The 22991-nt window shown below is 42.9% G+C and overlaps 1 protein-coding gene across 1 annotated transcript in view; it reads left to right on the top strand.

The window, feature by feature from the left end:
* Positions 1 to 22991, top strand: part of LOC128688200 (cell adhesion molecule Dscam1) — an 876413-nt gene that overhangs the window by 515970 nt on the left and 337452 nt on the right. Inside the window, exon 13 of the mRNA XM_070086854.1 lies at positions 16219 to 16398. Within this exon, the coding sequence (XP_069942955.1) occupies positions 16219 to 16398 (180 nt within the window). The remainder of the gene's footprint in view (positions 1 to 16218; positions 16399 to 22991) is intronic.

The raw sequence follows: 22991 nt of genomic DNA, 5'->3' as shown, positions 1-22991 counted from the left end.
AATATACAGACCATAGTGGTCAGTGTAATAGTGCAATAGCAGGGGAGACGTGGTTGAGAACTAGGCCTAAAAGTGTTTGACACAGTAGGCCGTGTTATGTACTGAAGGATTGTTATTCTTATCGTCATATGTAATATAGTATATGAAAAGTGATAAGTGTGGTAAATAAAGACTCAAATGGGTAATGAGAATAGAATTGAAGAGAAGAATATTATTGTTATGATCAAGGGGAGCACTAAACCCGTAGGATTATGCAGCGCCTGTGGCGGGGATGAGGAAGGTATTCAGGCTTAATTCAGGGAACTGGAGCATAGTTCCAATTCCCTAGATCAAGAGCCCCACACCAGCATCAAGGAACCTTCCTTGAGGGGGAAGAGAAGAACAGAGGGCAAGGAGCAGCGAGAGTCATCGTACAGCAGCAGTAGCGGAATCAGACGGCACCTCTGCCAGGCGTAATGTACAAGTCACCTATGGTTGTGGTCAAAGAGAATGTTGAGTGATAGAGTTGGCCCTGTGATCACTGGTAGCTGGGGGACACAAACCCTGCTCCGGAGTGATTATCATATATACACAGGCCCGGTGGCCTGGTGGCTAAAGCTCCCGCTTCACACACGGAGGGCCCGGGTTCGATTCCCGCCGGGTGGAAACATTTCGACACGTTTCCTTACACCTGTTGTCCTGTTCACCTAGCAGCAAATAGGTACCTGGGTGTTAGTCGACTGGTGTGGGTAGCATCCTGGGGGACAAGATTAAGGACCCCAATGGAAATAAGTTAGACAGTCCTCGATGACGCACTGACTTTCTTGGGTTATCCTGGGTGGCTAACCCTCCGGGGTTAAAAGTCCGAACGAAATCTTATCTTATCTTATCTAAGGAAGATAGATGACCTTGGTAGGATGCGTGCACGTGCAGGAGTAGAGGCAGGCAAATAGGACCAGTACTGACAGGAATTTTAAGCACACAAGGTGCACTGTGCGAACCAAGTGATTGGGTACATATGTAGTACATACGTGGGTATACGAATTACTCATAAACACACAAACACACATACACGTTTCCAACTTGTCGAAGCTGAGTATTAGTGTTATCAGTGTTATTATTGTTATTATTAGTATTACTATTAGTATGTTATTATACTGATACATAGAAGGGAGAGGCGCAGCTAAGTGAGGAGGATTATTTCTCAACACACATAAGCATAAAATGGACTCTCCCCTCACAGTCTCCCCTCACTACCCTTACTCTGGCCCAACAGAGTCCACCGCTCCACCCACTTATGCATTCCCCCTCAACGCCTATCCCCACTAACCTACAGACCACCCTGCCTCTCTTGACCCTCTGCAACCAAAAGTACTTGAGTACACTGCACACACTCAACACTCGCAGAAAACACACTCACACCCTCACCCAAGCACACGAAAACCGTCACCCAGCCACACCCAAGTACACACCCACATCTGACACACATGCACACAGGTAGGTACACACGAAGGCCTCATAAACACACACACACACATACACATAGAAGCCGAGTCTCGACCCCTGCAACCACAATTAGGGAAGTACACGGGAACACACGTGGGCACATACACATATGGGCACTAATCTTCACAGCCTTTGACCGTTAGGGCCTACCCCCACCCACCTCCCTCCTCCTCTTTCCCCTCCCCCTCACCTACTTTTCCTTCTAGTCCCCCCTGCCACTCTCCACCCCTCCATCACTCTCCCTGTCCCTCTCCCCATCTCTCCTTCCCCTCACCCCTCACCTTTTTTTCCCTGGAGTCCCCCTCCCACTCTCCACCCCTAGATCAATCTCCCTGTCCCTCTCCCTACCTCTCTTCCCCTTTCAACCCTCTACTACCCCTTCACACACACACACGCACACACACACACTCCCTCTCCCTATCTCTCTCCATCACTCTCCATCACTCTCCATCTCTCTCCATCTCTCTCCATCTCTCTCCATCTCTCTCTCTCTCTCTCTCCTCTCTTTCCTTCTACCTCTCCCTTCTCTCTCTCATTATTTCCCCTCTATCTCCCTCCCCCTATCTCCCCATTCCCCTATCTTTTCCTTCCTTCCACCCTTTTTCCCTCTAGTCCCCTTCCCACTCTTTCTCCACCCCTCCATCACTCTCCACATCCCTCTCTCCTCCTGTCTTCCCCCTCACAAACACACAACTACAGCACATAACCCATTAAAAAATGGTGGCTCAGAGGGGAACTCGAAGGCCTAAGGGATCAGAGAAGAATGGTTCTGGTAAGGAAGAATGGATGGAAGAGCAATGCAAAAGGATGGAACAAGAGTGGGAGAGCAAATTAGAAGAGATTTCTGTAAAAATGGAGAAAAGGATGGAGGCAGAGATTTCTGTGAAATTGGAAAAGAAGTTGGAGGAGGAGAAGAAGAATTGGGAGTCACGAGTCGATGCTGCAGTAGCCAGGATAAGGGTCCCAGAATATGAGGTAAATAGGTTGAAGCAAGTTACAGGGATATTGACCAGAGGTGACACAGCGTCTGAAGCTGGTACATCGCTACTGAACGAGGGGCCCAATGGGAAGGAAGGAGACCTAACTTACGCTAAGCCACTATCAGCCCACCAAGCAGGGCTGAGGAGAGAAGGGGGAGAGCAGCTGGGAGTGGGGATGGTGGTGGGGGATGGGGGTGAAGGTGGAGAAGGGGATAGGTCATATATGAAGAGGCACGACCATGCCACCTAGAGCAACAGGAAAAAATAACCGAGAAAATGGCCATGTGCAAACAGGAACCTGGGACACAGAGGGACAGGCAATCTGAGGAGGAGAGGGAGAAGTCAGTGTTTATTCATGGGCTTCAGGAGAGCGAGGGAAGGACACAGTGGAAGACAGCAGGCAGAAAGATGGGAGATTGAAAACATCATCAAAGAAATAGGTGAGGAGGAAATGTCTGAGATTGTAAATTTTCAGAGAATTGTGGGCTACTTGAAGGGAAGAAATCAGCTGATCAAGCTAATTTTTCAGGAGAGAAACAGTGAGAAACAGGATCCTGCAAGAGAAACCATGGTTGAAGGAATCGTCAGCATACATGAGGGGGTGTTCCTAGACCAACAAAGAACAAAAACAGAATGGTAGCAGCTGAGAGGTCACAAAAGTGAAAGGAGCTAGGAAGAGAGACAAGGAGAGAATCAGCAGAGGACATCCAGAGCAGGGCAGAGCAACAAGAGCAACCACACACAGAACCATCCCCAGAGCCCCACAACCAAACACACTATCCCAACACAGACCGTAATCCACACTCACATCCCCCCCCCCCACACTATGCTGTAGAATCCCACAGCATACTGCCAGGTCCCCCACCCTCACAGACCCCCCAGAACACAGGGTTGAAGAGGAAACTGAAGGTATGGTACACCAACCTGATGGAATAACAAATAAGTGGGAGGAGTGGTACAAAAGAGTCAAAGAAGCATCACCGGTCATCATAGCTCTCACAGCAACTAAGCTCACAGGGATGATAACAGATGCCATCTTTCCATCGAGCTATCAGATCTTCAGGAAGGACAGAGGGAACAGAGGGGGTGGAGGAGTGGCACTGCTCGTCAAGAACTGATAGAATTTTGATGAACTGGATAGAGGAGACAGAGAAGCGTGAGTGGTGACCTGTACTTAGCTCAGTGAGGACGTGTCTAGTGTACTGTCCTTGGAATGAGCCAAGATGCCCTCCATCAAGGAACTTTATCAGCAGTTTAAGGAAGAATTGAGGGTAGCAAAGATCGAGATACAGCACTTGACTGAAGAAAACAAGAAGATCCGTAGTAGTCCTGTTGTGAGTCTTCATGTCAAGAAGGGAACCTGGACAGTAACTGGACAGCATAGAATGAAGTTAATGATCAAGAAGATGAATGAAAAGGTAGAGACGATGAAGAAAGAGACTGCTGTGGAGACTGTTGTGGGAACATCTAATGCATTCTCTGTGCTACCCGACGAATGTGAGTCGACTGCTGGGAACGTCACGATGAATGACACCAAGGTGAAAATATTGTTTTTGTTGGGGATAGCCATGTTAGGTATATGGATAGGGCCTTCTGCTTAAAGGAAAGGAGTAGGAGTCAGAGGATTTGCTTTCCTGTGGTTGGGATGGAGGATATTGTTAGCCGGCTTGACAACATCATGAACAGTAATGGGAACAATTCTATTATCTGCTGGAGGCAATGATGTAGGCAAGCGTAGAAGTGAGGATTTAGTTAGAAGGTTCAGGACAGCAATAGACAAAATTAGGAAGAAGGGGGGGGGGCGCCCTGTTATATGTGGCATTTTGCCAAGAAGGGGTGTTGGAAATGAATGGTTGTCCAGAGCAATTGGTATTAATTGTTGGCTGGACAAACACTGTAAAGATAATGCAGTACCATTCATTGACAACTGCGGCCACTTCTATGGCCGAAATGATATGTATGCCAGGGATGGGGTTCACCTATGCAGGGCAGGTGTGGGTTTTCTTGCTAGCTCAGTTGAGGGGGTTGATAGGACTTTAAACTAGGATTAGTTAGAGGTGTGGGTTTAGAAATGAAAAATAATGAGTATTGATATATTGGCTTAGGCGTTTATATTATGAATCTTAATAATAACAGTCATGGAGTAACTCTGGGTAATGATAATTGCAGAAATTGTGTAAAAGCAAAGGTGAATAGGAAAAATGTGCAGAAGAAAAAAATATGGTGTTGTTTTATGCTAACAGTCGAAGTGCAAGAAATAAGATTAATGAACTACGTTTGGTAGCATGTGCTGGGAACTTTGATGTCATTCCTTTAACTGAAACGTGGTATGATTTAAATAATCGGGATGTGATTGCTGACTGTAATATTGAAGGGTTTAAGTTGTTCCATGTGGATAGATGTAATGGGATGAGGGGAGGAGTTACATTATATGTTCGAGAAAAAAATAATTGTTGCATAAAAACAGGTATAAAAATAGATGGAATAGTAACAGAATCTGTATGGGTAGAGTTTGTAGGCCAAGAAAAACTAATTCTAGGTGTAATATACCGACCTCCAGGCTTGGATCACGATAGAGGGAGGCTTCTTTGGGACGAAATTGTTAGGGCATGTAGAAACAATAATGTAGTGATGGTAGGGGATTTTAACTTTATTCAAATTGACTGGACTTCTTTGACCGGTTATCTGACGTCCAGTGATTTTATGGAAGCAGTTCAGGACTGTTTTCTGAAGCAGTGTGTAACAGAGCCTACCAGGGGTAATAATTTGCTCGACCTAGTCTTGTCAAATAAGGAAACACTCGTGAATAATCTGGAGATCACTGAAGAGCTTGGCGCAAGTGATGACAATCCATCACTTTTAGCATTAACTGGGAATACAAGAATAATAATAACAAGATAAAAATCCATGATTTTCGTTCTGCCGATTATAGTGGACTTAGGGAACACCTGTCTTATCTCGATTGGGGTTATCTAGCTAATGATTTTATTGATGATCATCATACTTATGATTACGAAGAGATCTGCGTTTATGATTTTTTTCTTAATAATGTACACCGTGCTCAGGGTATATACATTCCCCAGAGAGAAATTAGGTCTAATAACGATCCCAAATGGGTTAACAGGAGGCTAAAGCATCTATTAGGAGAGAAAAGGGGAATTTACAGGCGCATCAGAAGAGGAGAGGTTAACCTTACTGACCAATATGTTCAGCTTAAAAGAGATGTAAAAAGGGGGATTAGAAAGGCTAAACATGACTTTGAAATTAGAGTTGCTAATTAATGAAAAACCAATCCAAAGGGGTTCTTTCAAGTGTATAGGACGAAGGTGAAGGAAAATGTAGGACCTCTGAAAATTGGGAATGGACAGCTGACGGAAAACGAACAAGAAATGTGTTCCTTATTTAATGACTACATTTTGTCACCTCTTCAAGGGGGGGCTCCTTGCCGTGGTGAAGAGGCTCTTGGTCTGAGGAATTAGACCTGTTGGTCTCCTTCCTCAGACTGAACCTAATTATCCCCCAATCCCCCCTTCCCTGTCTCATCCTCCCCATCCTCCCTTTTTCCTTTCCTCCTCTCCCCTGTCTCTCCCTTATTCCCTTCCTCTTTTTGGCCTTTGAGAATCTTCCCACAGGCCTACTGGTTCCTACGTAGTGGGAAGGGTACCGTGGTCAATCCCATTCCATTGAGGTTCTTGGCGGTGGTGTAGTTTGCCGTGGAATCTGAATCGCATGGGGATATCCCGTTCCCTCTCCGGTCTCCCGGGGGGTGACTTTGGGTGTCTTTCGGGCGACGGGTGTATCTCTGGAGGCTGCCTTTTGGATTCCGGGGGTGGGGGCCAAAGGAGGTATGCTTTGTGGCAGATATCTGGTGCCCTCTCTTTTGTCCACCCAGGTAGCTCGGCAGATGTGAGGTTTCTATCCTGGATTGCTGGTTTACTGGAATGAAGGGCAGGGTATGGCTTGGGTTCCATGCCGCATCTGCACTGCTTGTGGTGTTGAGGTCCTCTTGGGCGCGGAGGGCGATTTCCAGCCCTTTCATTCCTCCTAGGAACTATTCCTCCCCGTTCCCCCTTTTCTTATTCTTTTTTTTTTTTTTTCTTTTCTTTTCTTCTTTTTTTTTCTTAAAAACAAAAAGAAAGAAGTAACCTAACCATTGAAGCCCTAGTCCATGAACCTGCTACCCCTGGGCCCCTTACTGGTACCGCACCCCATTCTGACCCTGTCAGATTTTTTGACCACTCTTTGGACACTCCTGATGCCCCTGTACCTCTTGCTGGTGCTGTTCCATCACCAGCTTCAGGTACTGGGGTCTCGACTGACCCCTTTGATTTGTCTGACCTCTGCCCCCCTTTGACTATGTTTCCGACCTCTCCCTCTATGGTGCGGCAATTTTCGAATTGCCAGCACGTCCCATGTTGGACCAACTCTGGTCCCACTTCTAAATGCCAACTACAAATACCTGATGACGATACTTCGTTACCTTCCCGTTCTACTCAGAAAAGACCGACACGTTATGCACTCCCTCTCCACGTTCAGCTTCGGACCGCACAATGGACTAAATTCGTTACTTTACAACCGACTTCTTCTATTGCCTATCTTTCCAACCATAGTATTGGCAAGGCGCTCCTATGCCATGTTGGTAGAGATATTTCCTTTCATGCTCTCAAGAGCGGTACGTGCATCGTCACTGTCCAGAATGCTACCCAAGCTCATGATCTTTCTCTCCTTTGATATATCGATACTATTCCTGTCACTATTGAAAAACATCATTCCCTCAATACTTGTAGTGGTACTGTCATTCTGCCCCATACCATAGTCCAACAGAATTTCCAGACATGTGGCAACGACATTCTTGAATAGCTGGAACTCCAGGATCTCCCAATCCTCAAAGTAGACACTTATGTCCTTCCTGCCCATGAGCAGAGACGATACCCTTGCAATGTGGTTCGATTAACTTTCGACAGCCGTGAACTCCCATCCTCTGTTTATATAGCTGGACATCGGTTGCAAGTTCGAAAGGTGATCCCTACACTGCAGCAGTACACAGATGGCTCTAAGTCTTCCGACGGCATCGGATTCGCAGCAGTGTTTCTAGACAGCATCGTGCAAGGGCGTTTACTATCTTTGGCTAGCATTTTTATGCCATTCTTACAGCACTTATTCGTATTGTATCTATGCCTGTGTCATCATTTGTAGTTGTCTCAGACTCCCAGGCTACCTGGAGTTTACCTGGAGAGAGTTCCGGGGGTCAACGCCCCCGCGGCCCGGTCTGTGACCAGGCCTCCTGGTGGATCAGAGCCTGAGGGAATTTGATACGCCTCACCCCCTAGTTCTCCTTATCCAACTTTGACTATGCCGTATCTCTACCAAGCATAAAGATATTGTTTTTTGTTGGGTCCCTGGTCATATTGACGTACAGGGCAATGAACAGGCAGACACTGCTGCGTGGTCAGCAGTACATGACCTACCAACTTCATATAGAGGTGTTCCATTTCCCGACTATTTTCCTGTAATAACTACCCACCTTCACACCCGTTGGTAACAACGTTGGTCAACTCTACTCGGTAACAAACTTCATTCTATTAAACCGATCATAGGTTACTGGCCGTCTTCTTGTCATCAGTGCCAAGGTTGGGAGACTACACTCTCCCGCCTTCGCATTGGCCACACTCGCCTTACTCATGGGTATCTCATGGAGAGGCACCCTGTTCCTCTCTGTGAGCAGTGTCAAGTTCCAGTATCGATTAGCCACATTCTGTTAGACTGCCCTCTCTATCAACGAGCACGCAGAATTTACCTCCAACATCGTCTCTGCTTTACTACTCTCTCTTTACCTTCCCTTCTTGCTGATGGACCCTCCTTTAATCCTGACTCTCTCATTGACTTCTTGACAACGACTGATTTACTCCACAAACTGTGATGATGATACCTTACGCACTCCCCTCAGCCCTTTCTACCTAAATCTCTTGCTGCCCTCTGCCCTTTCACTATCCACTGCCCCGCTGTTCTCCATAACCTATTACTCATCCATCTCCCTTTTGCCACCTGATACCCTCGCTTCCTTCCTGCCCTGCAGCGCTGTATAGCCCTTGTGGTTTAGCGCTTCTTTTTTATAATAATAATAATAATAATAATAATAATAATAATAATAATAATACATTTTGTCAGTTTTTACACAGGAAGACATACATGAGATTCCAGAAATTAACAATTATTCAGTTCCTGACGAATTCAAATTAACTAATATTACTGTCACGAGAGACATGGTTATCAAGCAGATAGACAAACTGAAGCAAAATAAGTCCCCGGGGCCCGACGAGTTGTTTTCCAGGGTACTTAAGGAATGCAAGATGTAACTTAGTTAGCCATTAACGAGTCTGTAATGCGTCCATCCTTACTAGTGTTGTGCCAGAGTTGTGGAAGATGGCTAATGTGGTTCCTATATTCAAATCAGGGGATAAGTCCACTCCTTCAAATTACCGTGCAATAAGCCTGACATCTATAGTGGGCAAGTTATTAGAATCAATTATAGCTGACATTATTAGAAGTCACCTTGAAGAGCATAATGTGATCAATGAATCTCAGCATGGGTTCCTGAGAGGTCGTTCCTGCCTGACAAATTTACTGACCTTCTTCAATAGAACATTTGAGGTAGTAGACAGTGATAAAGAATATGATATTGTTTATTTGGATTTTAGTAAAGCCTTCGATAGAGTACCTCACAAGAGACTCTTAAGAAAAGTGGCAGCTCATGGTATAGCTCATGGATAGAGGCATGGCTTACCAATAGAAAGCAGAGTTTCCATTATTAGGGTCAAATCTGAAATGGGATTAGTCACTAATGGCATTCTACAAGGATCAGATTTAGGCCCTCTCTTGTTCATAATTTACATTAACGACCTTGATGAAAGGATTACGAGTAACATGAGCAAATTTGCCGATGATACAAAGATAGGCCGTATGATTCATTCTCAGGAGGATAGCAATGAACTCCAGGAGGATTTGGACAAATTAATGTCTTGGTCTGAAAAATGGCAGATGAAGTTCATTGTGGATAAGTGTAAGGTACTAGTCCTTGGTAATGAAAATAACTCTAGGTGAAGTAGAGCTTGATCATACAGAATGTTAAGAAGACTTGGGAGTCATGGTAAGCAGAAATCTGAAGCCTTAGTGTGCGCAACAAGGCTAACAGATTACTTGGATTTATCTCAAGAAGTCTAAGTAAAAGAAGTCCAAAAGTTATTTTACAGCTCTATACATCACTAGTGAGGCCTCATTTAGTCTCCTTACTACAGGATGGATATAGACTCATTGGAGAACATACAGAGAAGAAAGACTAAAATGATTTACTGTGTAACGAATCTCTCGTATGAAGATAGACTTTAAGCCTTATCTCCACTCTCTGGAGAGACGTAGAATGAGGGGAGATATCATTTATGTGTATAAGTGGATGATGAGCAAAAACAAAGGAGATATAAATAAAGTACTGAGGCTGTCGAACCAGGTAAGAACCAGAAATAATGGATTTAAGTTCAATAAATTTAGATTTAGAAAGGACATAGGTAAGTAATGGTTTTGTAACAGAGTTGTGGATGTGTGGAACAATCTTACCAGTAGGATGATCGACGCTAGGACCTTGGACAACTTTAAAACGAGATTGGACAGATATATGAGTGGGAGGGGCTGGGTTTGATTTGTGTCATTGGGTACGAGAGTAAATTCTTGGGCAGCGGTCATTTTGATTAGGACCTGCCTTGTATGGGCCAGTAGGCCTTCTGCAGTGTTCCTCCATTCTTATGTTCTTATTACATAATAGGAACTGTGAAGGCTTACTCAGCCCTGTAATAACTTCAGACAGTATTACCAAGGCTGGCTCCTTCTCAGGAAAATTAATGAATAGAAAAAGAAATAATGACAGACAAACATAAACACTTTATATTTCATATTTTCTATATAATAAAGTGTTTATGTTTGTCTGTTATTATTTCTTTTTCTATTCATTAATTTTCCTGAGAAGGAGCCAGCCTTGGTAATACTGTCTGAAGTTATTACAGGGCTGAGTAAGCCTTCACAACTTCACAGTCAACTTAGAGCAAGGCTGAAAAGACTAAGTTTATTATTGGTCCAAAGTGAAGCTTTCAACCAATAAATCCACTAGAATACAAGGCAGGCATGTACTTACAGTACTGTTGGGAGCTGTGAGTCGAGTGATTTACTGTTTGGACCGGAGCCCCACACGTCACCTTTCGGGGGGGGGGAAGAGGGAGGGGAAGGAATAGTGGGAGCTAGACTGACCCTACGTTAACAAGCAGCCAGCAAACAAACTATCACTTTAGGGGTGGGAGAGAAAAGGCGGGAATAGCGGGAGCTGGACTTACCCTACCTTAACAAGTAGCCGGCAATGAAACTATTGTTACTATATATTCCTTCGCTACTCCTATCTATTGAACTTTTCCCTCACAGGAACCCTTCAGTCTGAACGTCCCAAGGTGGTAATTGCATTTATGTATAACCCACCACAAAACGGTAAGAGGCTAAGACAAGAGTATGATGAAAGTAATAGAGCGATGGTTGACACATTGGCTGAAGTGGCCGGAAGGGCTTATGCGAGGAGGGCAAAGATACTGATCATGGGTGACTTCAACCACTAGGAAATCGATTGGGAGAACTTGGAGCCACATGGGGGACAAGACACGTGGAGGACGAAGATGATGGAGGTGGTACTGGAAAACTTCATGTACCAACACGTAAGGGACACTACCAGAGAGAGAGGACAGGTTGAACCAGAGAGACTGGACCTAGTATTCACCTTGAGCAGTGCATTTATTGAGGACATCACATTTGAAAGACCTTTTGGGGCCATGGATCATGTGGTTCTGAGCTTCGAAAAGTGGAGTTAAAAGTGGAGGGGGAAGTAGGAAGGGCCGGACGAATGAAGCCAAACTACAAGAAAGGGGACTACGCAGGCATGAAGAACTTCCTGGATGGGGTTCAGTGGGACAGAGAACTGGCAGGGAAGTCAGTAAATGAGATGATGGAATATGGGACATTAATATGCAAGGGAGCTGAGGAGAGATACCCACGGGTAACAGGAATAACGAGAAAGCCAGGTACAGGCCAAAACCAAGTGTGCTGGGGAATGGAAGAAGTATAAAAGGCAAAGGCCACAGGAGAATAAGGAGAGCAGTCATAGAGCCAGAAATGAATATATACAGGTAAGAAGAGAGGCCCAAGTATAATACATCACAAATGCATCACAAATAATGCATCACAAACCTACTGGAGTTCTATGACAGGGTGACAGCAGTAAGACAAGAGAGAGAAAAGGGATTAGCCTGAGTTTTCTTCGACTGTAAGAAGGCGTCTGACAGTTCCACACAAGAGATTAGTGCAAATGCTGGAGGACCAAACAGGGATAACAGGGAAAGCACTGCAATGGATCAGGGAATAAATGCCAGGAAGACAACAGTGCGTCATGGCACCTGGCAATGTGTCAGAGTCGGTGCCTGTGACGAGCGGGTTCCACAGGGGTAAGTCCTAGGACCGGTATTGTTTCTGGTATTTTGAACGGCATGACGGAAAGAATAGAATCAGAAGTGTCCCTGTTTGCAGATGTGAAGTTTATGAGAAGAATTCAATTGTACGAGGACCAGGCAGAACTACACAGGTATCTGGTCCAGCAACTGGCTCCTGGAGTTCAACCCCAACAAGTGCAAAGCATGAAGATTGGGGAAGGGCAAAGAAGTCTAGGGGCCTAGAGACTACAAACCTCACTCAAGGAAAATGATCTCGGGGTGAGTATAACACCGGGCACATCTCCGGAAGCGAACATCAACCAAATAACTGCTGCAGCACACGGGCGACTAGCAAACCTAACAAGAGCATTCTGACATTTCAGTAAGAAATCATTCAGGACCCTGTACACCATGTAAACTAAAGCTATATTCGAGCATGCAGCACCAGTTTGGAATCCACACATAGCCATGCACGTACGGAAATTAGAGAAAGTGCAAAGGTTTGCAACAAGACTAGTCCCAGATCTAAAGGGCATGTCTTATGAGGAGAGGAAGAACTTTGTCCATAGAAGCAAAGAGGTGAATGTATGAGAAAGTAGTTATACCAATGCTCTTATATGGATATGAAGCATGGGTGGTGAATGTTGTAACAAGGAGAAAGCTGGAGGCAGTGGAGATGTACTGTATGTTTGAGTTTCAAAAGGGTAATATTTATTAATGTTTATTAAGGGATTCAGAGAAACCGACAGGCTAGACTTGAGTTCTGGAGATGGGAAGTACAGTGTCTACACTCTGAAGGAGGGGTGTTAATGTTGCAGTTTTATAACTATAGTGTAAGTTTATCCTTGGCAAGATGGAGTGAATGATGGTGAAAGTTTTTCTTTTCGGGCCACCCTACCTTGGTGGGAAATGACCTATATGTTATATGTATATATATATAATATATATATATATATATATATATATATATATATATATATATATATATATATATATATATATATATATATATATATATATATATATAATATATATATATATATATATATATATATATATATATATATATATATATATATATATATATATATATATATATATATATATATTTTCTCCATGGGGAAGTGGAACAGAATTCTTCCTCCATAAGCCATGCGCGTTATAAGAGGCGACTAAAATGCCGGGAGCAATGGGCTAGTAACCCTTTCTCCTGTATATATTACTAAATGTAAAAGGAGAAACTTTCGAATTTCCTTTTGGGCCACCCCGCCTCGGTGGGATATGGCCGGTGTGTTGAAATATATATATATATATATATATATATATATATATATATATATATATATATATATATATATATATATATATATATATGTCGTGCCGAATATGTAAAACTGGTCAATTAGCAAGAACTCATTTAAAATTAAGTCCGTTCTAAAATTTTCTCTTATACGTTTAAAGATATATTTTTTTCATTAATGTTATTGTAAAACATTTTAATTTTGCACCAAAAGAATCTTAGAAAACTTTCCTAACCTTATTATAACAAGAATAATTTATTTTAGCCTAACCCAACTAAATATATTTTAGATTTGTTTACAGTAATTTAATACTAAACAAACACAGTGAAATATATTTTTTTCGTTAGGTTCAGAATGATTTTGGCGAAATTATTGCATACACAAATTTTCACTTGTCCTATATGGCAAGATGAACGTTGCTATTTAAGCCAAGATCGCAAATTCTGCCTATTCGGCACGACATATATATATATATATATATATATATATATATATATATATATATATATATATATATATATATATATATATATATATATATATATATGCAAAACAACCACTCGGAAAGAATAGAGAAATTCCAAGTGCTTTCGTGACTACTCACATTATCATAGTTCCTTGATAATGTGAGTAGTCACGAAAGCGCTTGGAATTTCTCTATTCTTTCAGAGTGGTTGTTTTGCATATTCTGAAATCACCTGTTTACTGTGATCTTATTGCATATATGTATATATATATATATATATTTATATATATATATATATATATATATATATATATATATATATATATATATATATATATATATATATATATATATATACATATACATGTATATATACATACGTATATATATATATACATATATATTGTATGTTTTTTTGTGATACAGAGGTTCTATACAGACAATGCTGGAAAGAAACAAAACAAAACAAAAATTTAAAGGCTTTGAATTTATGAAGAAATAATGCTACTCATATTCTTACCTACTAATTATTTTTTTTCACCAAATTCACCATATCGATTCCGATGTTGATAGTGGCAAGTCGAAGACACTCGTCCAGTCTTTCATTTCTTATTTGATTTCTGGTTTCAGATTTTACATGCTTCGTAGTAAAAAAACTACGTTTACATATATATGTACTACCGAACACTGAGTCCAACTTTATTACAAAGTCTCTCAGCTTGGGGAATCTATCGTTGCAGAGCAACTTAGAGAAGCTCTCCTGATTTTCCTTTTGCTTTGCAAGCAACAGTGAGTCAGACCGCTGTTCACACATACTGAAGCTTTGGTAACTGTGTCTCTACATTAACTTCCATTGGGTTGTTATTAAAAGGAAACTGGGTTTCAGTTTTTCACTCTCTAAATCTTTTCTCAAACTCACCAGTTAAATTTTTATTTTTTTCTAACAAAACCTGAAAAGTCTGACTGGATATAATCTGCCATGAGATCACAAGAAGTAAAGTGTGCAATGTAATTCTTTCTTGAGCACAATCAATAGCTGCAGCTTCTTGCGGAGAGCTTCAGTGTGTCTAACTAGTTGAGAAATATTTTGTTGTTTGTCTTGTAAGCTGAGTTTGGTACACTGTGTATTGCTCAGCTGATTATTTTTGAAAAAATAAAAGGATATCTTTCCGAAGAACAAAGACTTGTTGGAGCATTTTTCAGCACTCAGCCACCTGATACTTGAGTGCTGTGGTAGATCATAGAATTTTGCATTCAGTTCTTCAAGGAAAAAATTGGAATTTTCTGCGTTTCTGTGACTTATTACCGTCTCTGATTAAATAAACTAGTCTGACAACACTCTGCATGACATCCCTCATATGTAATACCTTGCCACATAATGTTTCATGATGGATAAAGTAGTGTAGTGTAATACAATCAACTCTATTTTTCAACAAGCCAACTAACCCCCATTACTGCCGGCTATAGCTCTTGCAACATCTGTTAAAGTACAGGAATACACATACAGGACACGTCCCCACTCTGAACTAATCATGGTCATGGAGTGGGATTCTCACTCAACTGTAACGTTATCATTCTAGTAACCTAGCATTATTTCTCATACATAACTTAAGTGTCGCAGATACTTAAATGCTTTTTATAGAAGAAAATCGATATATTAATATGAGTCCTCACGGGCCACAAAATATCCAACCCGCGGGCCCGTAATTGGACTACCCTGGCCCAGAGCATCAGGCTGGCTCAAAATTATTTTATCATAGCCCTGTCCATGCAGTGAAGTTCGGAAGTCTCGTGGTCCTGGGTATGGAGATGACCGCCTAGTGTTAGCTGGGCATCTATACCCAAAATGATGTAAAAATGAAGATCTCGGGGATAACGAAGGCTCAGTAAATATATAAATAATATTGCACAAAAAATATTATTAAATAAATATATTTATATTTGATTTTTACTGGAATCTATAATTCCATTTATAGATATTTGATAGTGCTCGTATAATATACACAAATCTGTTTTGCGGTAATACCCAAAAAAGTTGGCCTACCACTGGATCCTCTAGATGAAACACTGTACTTCGATGCAGAATGTGCAGGTTCAAACCCGCTGTAGACTGTCAAATAATTCTTGGAATGTGACCTGACCTAAAAATAGAGTATTATGTTTTCTAACTTTGTAGGGAGTGTTATCTTTTCAGAATTGCATAAGAAAATGCAAAAGCATAATCTGGATATTTTGGCCTCAGATTAGTATGGTTTGACGTAGCTTAGCATGACATAACATAATGTTAAGATGGAATTTAGCGCCTTGATACAAGTCTCAAAAAAGTACTTTAGGTATTTTAATGTTTGGGTTAAGACAGTTCATAGTCTTTATGTGATTTTTCCTCATGGTCATTGAGTATCATAATGCTGGTGGTACAATGGAATTAGTCTTTATATAGATCTTTCTAAAGTGCTTGAGTTGGTCTACAGATTCTTTACTGACGGAGGAAGCATCGGCTTTAGTTGGGGACGGGTGGCGAGTCCTGACCCCACGGGCGGGCTCACTCAGGATACGAGACGCCCGTGCAGAGGACAGTGGAAGGTACCTGTGTTACGCCCACAACAATGTCAGCCCTCCCATCTCTAAGACAATATCACTTTCCGTCCTGGGTGAGTTAAACACTTTTACATTTCCTTCCTGGACCTTTTTTTTTGGCCTTGATCTCAGAAACTCGTATATCCAAGCTAAAATGTTCTTCCCAAAATTCTGAGTGTTACAAAGGAACCTATATGCATTTTGTATTCATGATTATTATCATTTCATTAGAATTCATCGAAAAAAATCTTCCAAAAAAGACTAAGTTCCCTTCATTACTAACAGTTGGAATTTTTGTTGATGTTACATTTAAAATTGTACTGGAGAGAATGAACTTATGCTCTGGGTCAAAAATCAAAATGCCTTATATTTAATTGTAACTGAATGCAGTTATGACTGGAGATTCAACACATCTCCAGTTATATTTGAAAAAGTCTTTTTTATCCTTCGACTGTTGACTGTACCATGTACTCACCTATTTGTACTCACCTATTTGTGGTTGCAGGGGTCGATTCACAGCTCCTGGCCCCGCCTCTTCGCTGATTGCTACTAGGTCCTCTCTCTCCCTACCCCATTAGCTCTATCATACCTCGCCTTAAAACTATGTATGGTTCCTGCCTCCACCACATCACTTTCTAGGCTATTCCACGGCCTGACTACTCTATGACTGAAGAAATACTTCCTAACATCCCTTTGATTCATCTGAGTCTTCAACTTCCAATTGTGACCTCTTGTGTCTGTGTCCCATCTCTGGAACATCCCGTCTTTGTCCACCTCGTCTATTCCGCACAGTATTTTATATGTCGTTATCATGTCTCCCCTGACCCTCCTGGCCTCCAGTGTCGTCAGGCCGATTTCCCTCAACCTTTCTTCATAGGACAATCCCCGTAGCTCTGGGACTAGTCTTGTTGCAAACCTTTGCACTTTCTCTAATTTCTTGACGTGCTTGACTAGGTGTGGATTCCAAACTGGTGCTGCATACTCCAGTATGGGCCTGACGTAGATGGTGTACAGAGTCTTAAACGAATCCTTACTGAGGTATCGGAACGCTATCCGTAGGTTTGCCAGGCGCCCGTATGCTGCAGCAGTTATCTGATTGATGTGCGCCTCAGGAGATATGCTCGGTGTTATACTCACCCCCAGATCTTTTTCCTTTAGTGAGGTTTGCAGTCTTTGGCCATCTAAACTATATTGTGTCTGCGGTCTTCTTTGCCCTTCCCCAATCTTCATGACTTTGCATTTGGCAGGGTTAAATTCAAGGAGCCAGTTGCTGGACCAGGCTTGTAGCCTGTCCATATCTCTTTGTAGTCCTGCCTGATCCTCGTCCGATTCGATTCTTCTCATTAACTTCACATCGTCTGCAAACAAGGACACTTCTGAGTCTATCCCTTCCGTTATGTCGTTCACGTATACCAAGAACAGCACAGGTCCTAGGACTGACCCCTGTGGAACCCCGCTTGTCACAGGCGCCCACTCTGACACCTCGTCGCGTACCATGACTCGTTGTTTCCTCCCTGTCAGATATTCTCTGATCCATTGCAGTGCCTTTCCTGTTATGTGTGCCTGGTCCTCTAGCTTTTGCAGTAACCTCTTGTGAGGAACTGTGTCGAAAGCCTTCTTGCAGTCCAAAAATACGCAGTCGATCCACCCCTCTCTCTCTTGTCTTACTTCTGTCACCTTGTCATAAAACTCTAGTAGGTTTGTGACACAGGATTTTCCTTCCCTGAAACCGTGCTGGTTGTCAATTATACACTTGTTTCTTTCCAGGTGCCCCACCACTCTCCTCCTGATGATCTTCTCCATGACCTTGCATACTATACACGTTAGAGATACAGGTCTGTAGTTTAGTGCCTCATGTCTGTCTCCCTTTTTAAAAATTGGGACTACATTTGCCATTTTCCATACCTCAGGGAGTTGCCCAGTTTCAAATGATGTGTTGAAGATCTTTGTTAATGGCTCACACAATATCTCTGCTCCCTCTTTAAGGACCCATGGAGAGATGTTGTCTGGTCCCACCGCCTTTGAGGTGTCAAGTTCGCATAGCAGCTTCTTCACCTCCTCCTTGGTTATATGTACCTCATCCAGCACTTGCTGGTGTGCCCCCCTGTTCTGATTTCTTGGAGTCCTACTGGTTTCCACTGTAAATACCTCTTTAAATCTTGTGTTGAGCTCCTGACATACCTCTCGGTCGTTTCTTGTGAATTCCCCATCACCCTTCCTCAGTCTGATTACCTGGTCCTTGACTGTTGTTTTCCTCCTGATGTGGCTGTACAACAGCTTCGGGTCAGTCTTTACTTTTGATGCTATGTCATTTTCATGTGTGTGTATGTGTGTGTGTGTGTGTGTGTGTGTGTGTGTGTGTGTGTGTGTGTGTGTGTGTGTGTGTGTGTGGGTGTGGGTGTGTGTGGGGGGTGTGGATGTGTGAGTGGATGGGTGTGTGTATTCACCTATTTGTGGCTGCAGGGGTCCATTCATAGCTCCTGGCCCCGACTCTTTACTGATTATTACTAAGTCTCCTCTCTCCTTGTTCCATGAGCTTTATCAAACCTCGTCTTAAAACTCTGTATGGTTCCTGCCTCCACTGCTTCACTTACCAGACTTCCACTTCCTAACAACTCCATGACTGAAAAAAATACCTCTTAACATCTCTGTGACTCATCTGAGACTTCATCTTAAAATTGTGACCCCTTGTTTCTGTGTCCCATCTCTGGAGCAGCCTGTCTTTGTCCACCTTGTTAATTCCTTGCAGTATTTTATATGTCATTATCATGTCTTCCCTAACCCTCCTGTCCTCCAGTGTCGTCAGGCCGACTTCCCATAAAACCATTCGACGTAAGACATTCTCCTTAGCTCTGGGACAAGTTTTATTGCGAAACTTTGCACTTTATATAATTTCTTGACGTGGTTGATCAGATGTGGATTCCAAACTGGTGCTGCATACTCCAATACGGGCCTGATGTGCACGGAGTCTTGAATGAATCCGTACAGAAATATCGGAATGCTATTCCCAGGTTTACCAGGCGCCCATATACTGCAACAGTTATCTGGTTGATGTGCATCTCAGGAGATGTGCTCGGTATTATACTCACCCCAAGATCCTTTTCCTTGAGGGATGTTTGCAGTCTTTGGCCACTTAGTCTATACTCTCTCTGCGGTCTTCTTTGCTCTCCTCCGATCTTCAGCACTTTGCATTTGGCGGGGTTAAATTCGAGGAGCCACTTGCTGGACCAGACTTGACGCCTGTCTAGATCCCTTTGTAGTCCTGCCTCATACTCATCCGATTTAGGTCTTCTCATTAACTTCACATCATATGGACTGAACCCTGTGAAACCCCACTCGCCACAGGCGCCTTCTTACAACTCATCATGTACCATGACTCGTTGTTGCCTCCCTGTCAGGTATTCTCTTATCCACTGCAGTGCCCTTACTGTTACGCGCGCCTGTTCCTTTAGCTTTTGCGCACATCTATTGTGAAGAACTGTGTCGAAGGCCTTTTTGCAGACCCAGAAAATGCAATTTATCCACGTCCTTCTTGTCGTATTTCTGTTATCTTGTCATAAAATTCCAGTAGGTTTATGACACAGGATTTTCCTTCACCGGGCTGGTTGTCGTTTATAAGCTTCTACCTTTCTAAGTGCTACACCACTCTCCACCTCATAATCTTCTCTATGACTTTGCATACTATACACGTCAGTGACACTGGTCTGTAGTTTAATGCCTCATGTCTGTCTCCATTCTTAAATTTGGTACTACATTTGCCGTCTTTTGTAGCTCATGTAGTTGTGTCGTTTCAATGGATGTGTTAAAGATTGTTGTTAGTGGCTCACGAAATCTTAATGACACGATTGCAAACAAACCATACCACGGGTGGGGTTAGAACCAGCGATCAGAGAGTCTCAATACTCCAGACCGTTGCGTTAGCCACTGGACCAGCTAGGTACAATAAGATTCATCCATCTATATGCATTTCTACACCAGATTCAACCAAATATACCTAGTTGGATGAATCTTATTGAAGCTAGCTGGTCCAGTAGCTAATGTGATGGTCTGGAGTTTTGTGACTCTCTGATCGCGGGTTCTAACCCCACCCGTGGTATGGATTGTTGTTAGTGGCACACACAGAGTCTCTGCTCCCTCTCTAGCCCACGGAGAGATGTCTGGTCCCACCACTTTTGAGGTATCAACTTCACTTAGCAGCAGCTTCTCCTCCTCCACGGTTATATTTCATCGAGCACTTGTTGGTATATCCCTTGCTGGTGTATCCTCCTATTCTGACTTTCCTGAGTCCTTTCTGTCTCCACTGTAAATACTTGTATCTCATGTTGAGCTTCTCACACACTTTTTGGTCCTTTCTTGGGAGCTCCCTATCTTCTTTCCTCAGCCTGATTACCTCTTTTTTGACTGTTGTTTTCCTCCTGATGTGGCTATACAATAGCTTTGGGTCAGACTTGACTTTCGATGTTATGTCGTTCTCGTACTGGCGCTGGGGCTCCCTCCTTGTCTATACATAGTCGTTTCTAGCTCTTCAACTAATCTCTTTATTTTCCTGGGTCCTTTGTCTTCTGTACATTTTCCATTCTCTAGTGCATCTAGTTTTTGTCTCCCTACACCTTCGGTTAAAGCATTGGCTCGTTCTGGTCTTCCCTTTATTTCCGTTGCCCTTGGCAACAAAACTCTCCTATGCCTCCATGCATTATGTTGTCACACAAGCCCTGATTTCGATAACTGATTTTTTTACAGTTCTCTTTTCCACTGAACCTCTCGCAGGAAGTTCCTTATGCCTGTGAAGTCCCACATTTTATAGTTTGGCTTTTCTCATCCTACTCATGTTACCCTCTCCATGTGTAACTACTATGTGCTCAAACCTCAGAACCACGTGATCACTAGCTCCAAAGGACCTTACATATATGATGTCCTCAATGTCCGAGCTACTCAGGATGAACACGAGGTCCAGTCTTGCTGGTTCATCCTCACATCTCTCTCTTATAGTATCCCTAATATGTTGATGCATGAGGTTTTCCAGTACTACATCCATTATCTTGGCTCTCCATGTGTCGAGACCTCATGTGGCTCCAGGTTTTCCCAATCAATCTCCTTATGACTGTTTTACCCGTGTGAGCTCTTCTGGCCTCCTCAGCTAGTGAGTCCACATTGCTCTGTTGCTCTCTTCATATTCTTTTCTTGGCCTCCTGCAGTTCTGTGGTGGGTTGTACATCACTGCAATAATAACCTTAGGTCCCGCAAACTGAACTGTTGCAACTATTTAGTCCCTTTTGCCCATTCCATCCTTTGCTTCCATTTCCTCAAATCTCCATCCGTTTTTAATGAGCAGTGCAACTCCTCCTCCCCCTATGCTCCCTATATCTTTCCGCAGGATCTGATATCCGGGTGGGAAGATTGTATCTGTTATCACTCCAGTGAGTTTTGTTTCTCTGAGTGCTATGTCTCACATTTATTTGTTATTCCTTCTACATTCATGTACAAACATTCAACTTCTTGTCTAAAACTGCTGTCTGAGGATTATGCTGGGGTTGGGAGAGCAGGAGACCTCGTGGGGAACTATGGGGGGGGGGTTGCTGTGGGGGTGAAGTTTGTGATGAGAGGGGTGGGGGCATAGGGTACGGTGTGTGGGTTTTGAGTTAGATTTTTTGGTTGCATTGGGGGTTGTCATGGATGAGGTACTTCTGTAGTTGGTTCTGAAGGAGATTGTATTTGCTCTTCCTCCTGAGTCTGTGTTCTCCTGCCCATCTCCATATTTTCCTCTCTTTTCTCTTTGCATCTTTGTGCTAACTCTTTCAGTTTCTGATTTTCTTCTTGTGTTCTGTCATGGTCGAGGTACACCCTCCGGTACACTGATGGTTCCTTAGTTGTGTTTTTTTCTTGCAGCATCCTGTTTCGAGCCAATTCTACATTGAAATATCATTTTGATTAGCCTTTTTTTCCTCTCTTGCAAACCCCATTATTCTCAGATAATTTGCCAGCTGGGTCATGTCATCTTCTGTTGCTTTCATGATACTTTCAATCACTTTTTTATCCCCATGTGTGTGTGTGATGTTGACTATACTGTGTGTGTGTGTGTGTGTGTGTGTGTGTGTGTGTGTGTGTGTGTGTGTGTGTGTTTGTGATGTCGACTGTACTCCGAGACCTTGTGATGTTGACTGTACCCTGCGAGTGTGTGATGTTGACTGTACCCTGAGAGTGTGTGATGTTGACTGTACCCTGAGAGTGTGTGATGTTGACTGTACCCTGAGAGTGTGTGATGTTGACTATACTGTGTGTGTGTGTGTGTTTGTGATGTTGACTGTACTCCGAGACCTTGTGATGTTGACTGTACCCTGCGAGTGTATGATGTTGACTGTACCCTGAGAGTGTGTGATGTTGACTGTACCCTGAGAGTGTGTGATGTTGGCTGTACTGTGTGTGTGTGTGTACTCACCTAGTTGAGGTTGCAGGGGTCGAGTCCAAGCTCCTGGCCCCGCCTCTTCACTGGTCGCTACTAGGTCACTCTCTCTGAACCGTGAGCTTTATCGTACCTCTGCTTAAAACTATGCATGGATCCAGCCTCCACTACATCGCTTCACAAACTATTCCACTTCCTGACTACTCTGATGCTGAAAAAATACTTCTTAAAATCCCTGTGATTCATCTCTGTCTTCAACTTCCAACT

The sequence above is a fragment of the Cherax quadricarinatus genome, chromosome 19 (genome assembly GCF_038502225.1).
Source record: "Cherax quadricarinatus isolate ZL_2023a chromosome 19, ASM3850222v1, whole genome shotgun sequence".
In the NCBI taxonomy this organism is placed as follows: Eukaryota; Metazoa; Arthropoda; class Malacostraca; order Decapoda; family Parastacidae; genus Cherax; species Cherax quadricarinatus.
The sequence above is the reverse complement of the archived record's forward strand: the minus strand, read 5'-3'. Positions and strand labels throughout refer to the sequence as shown.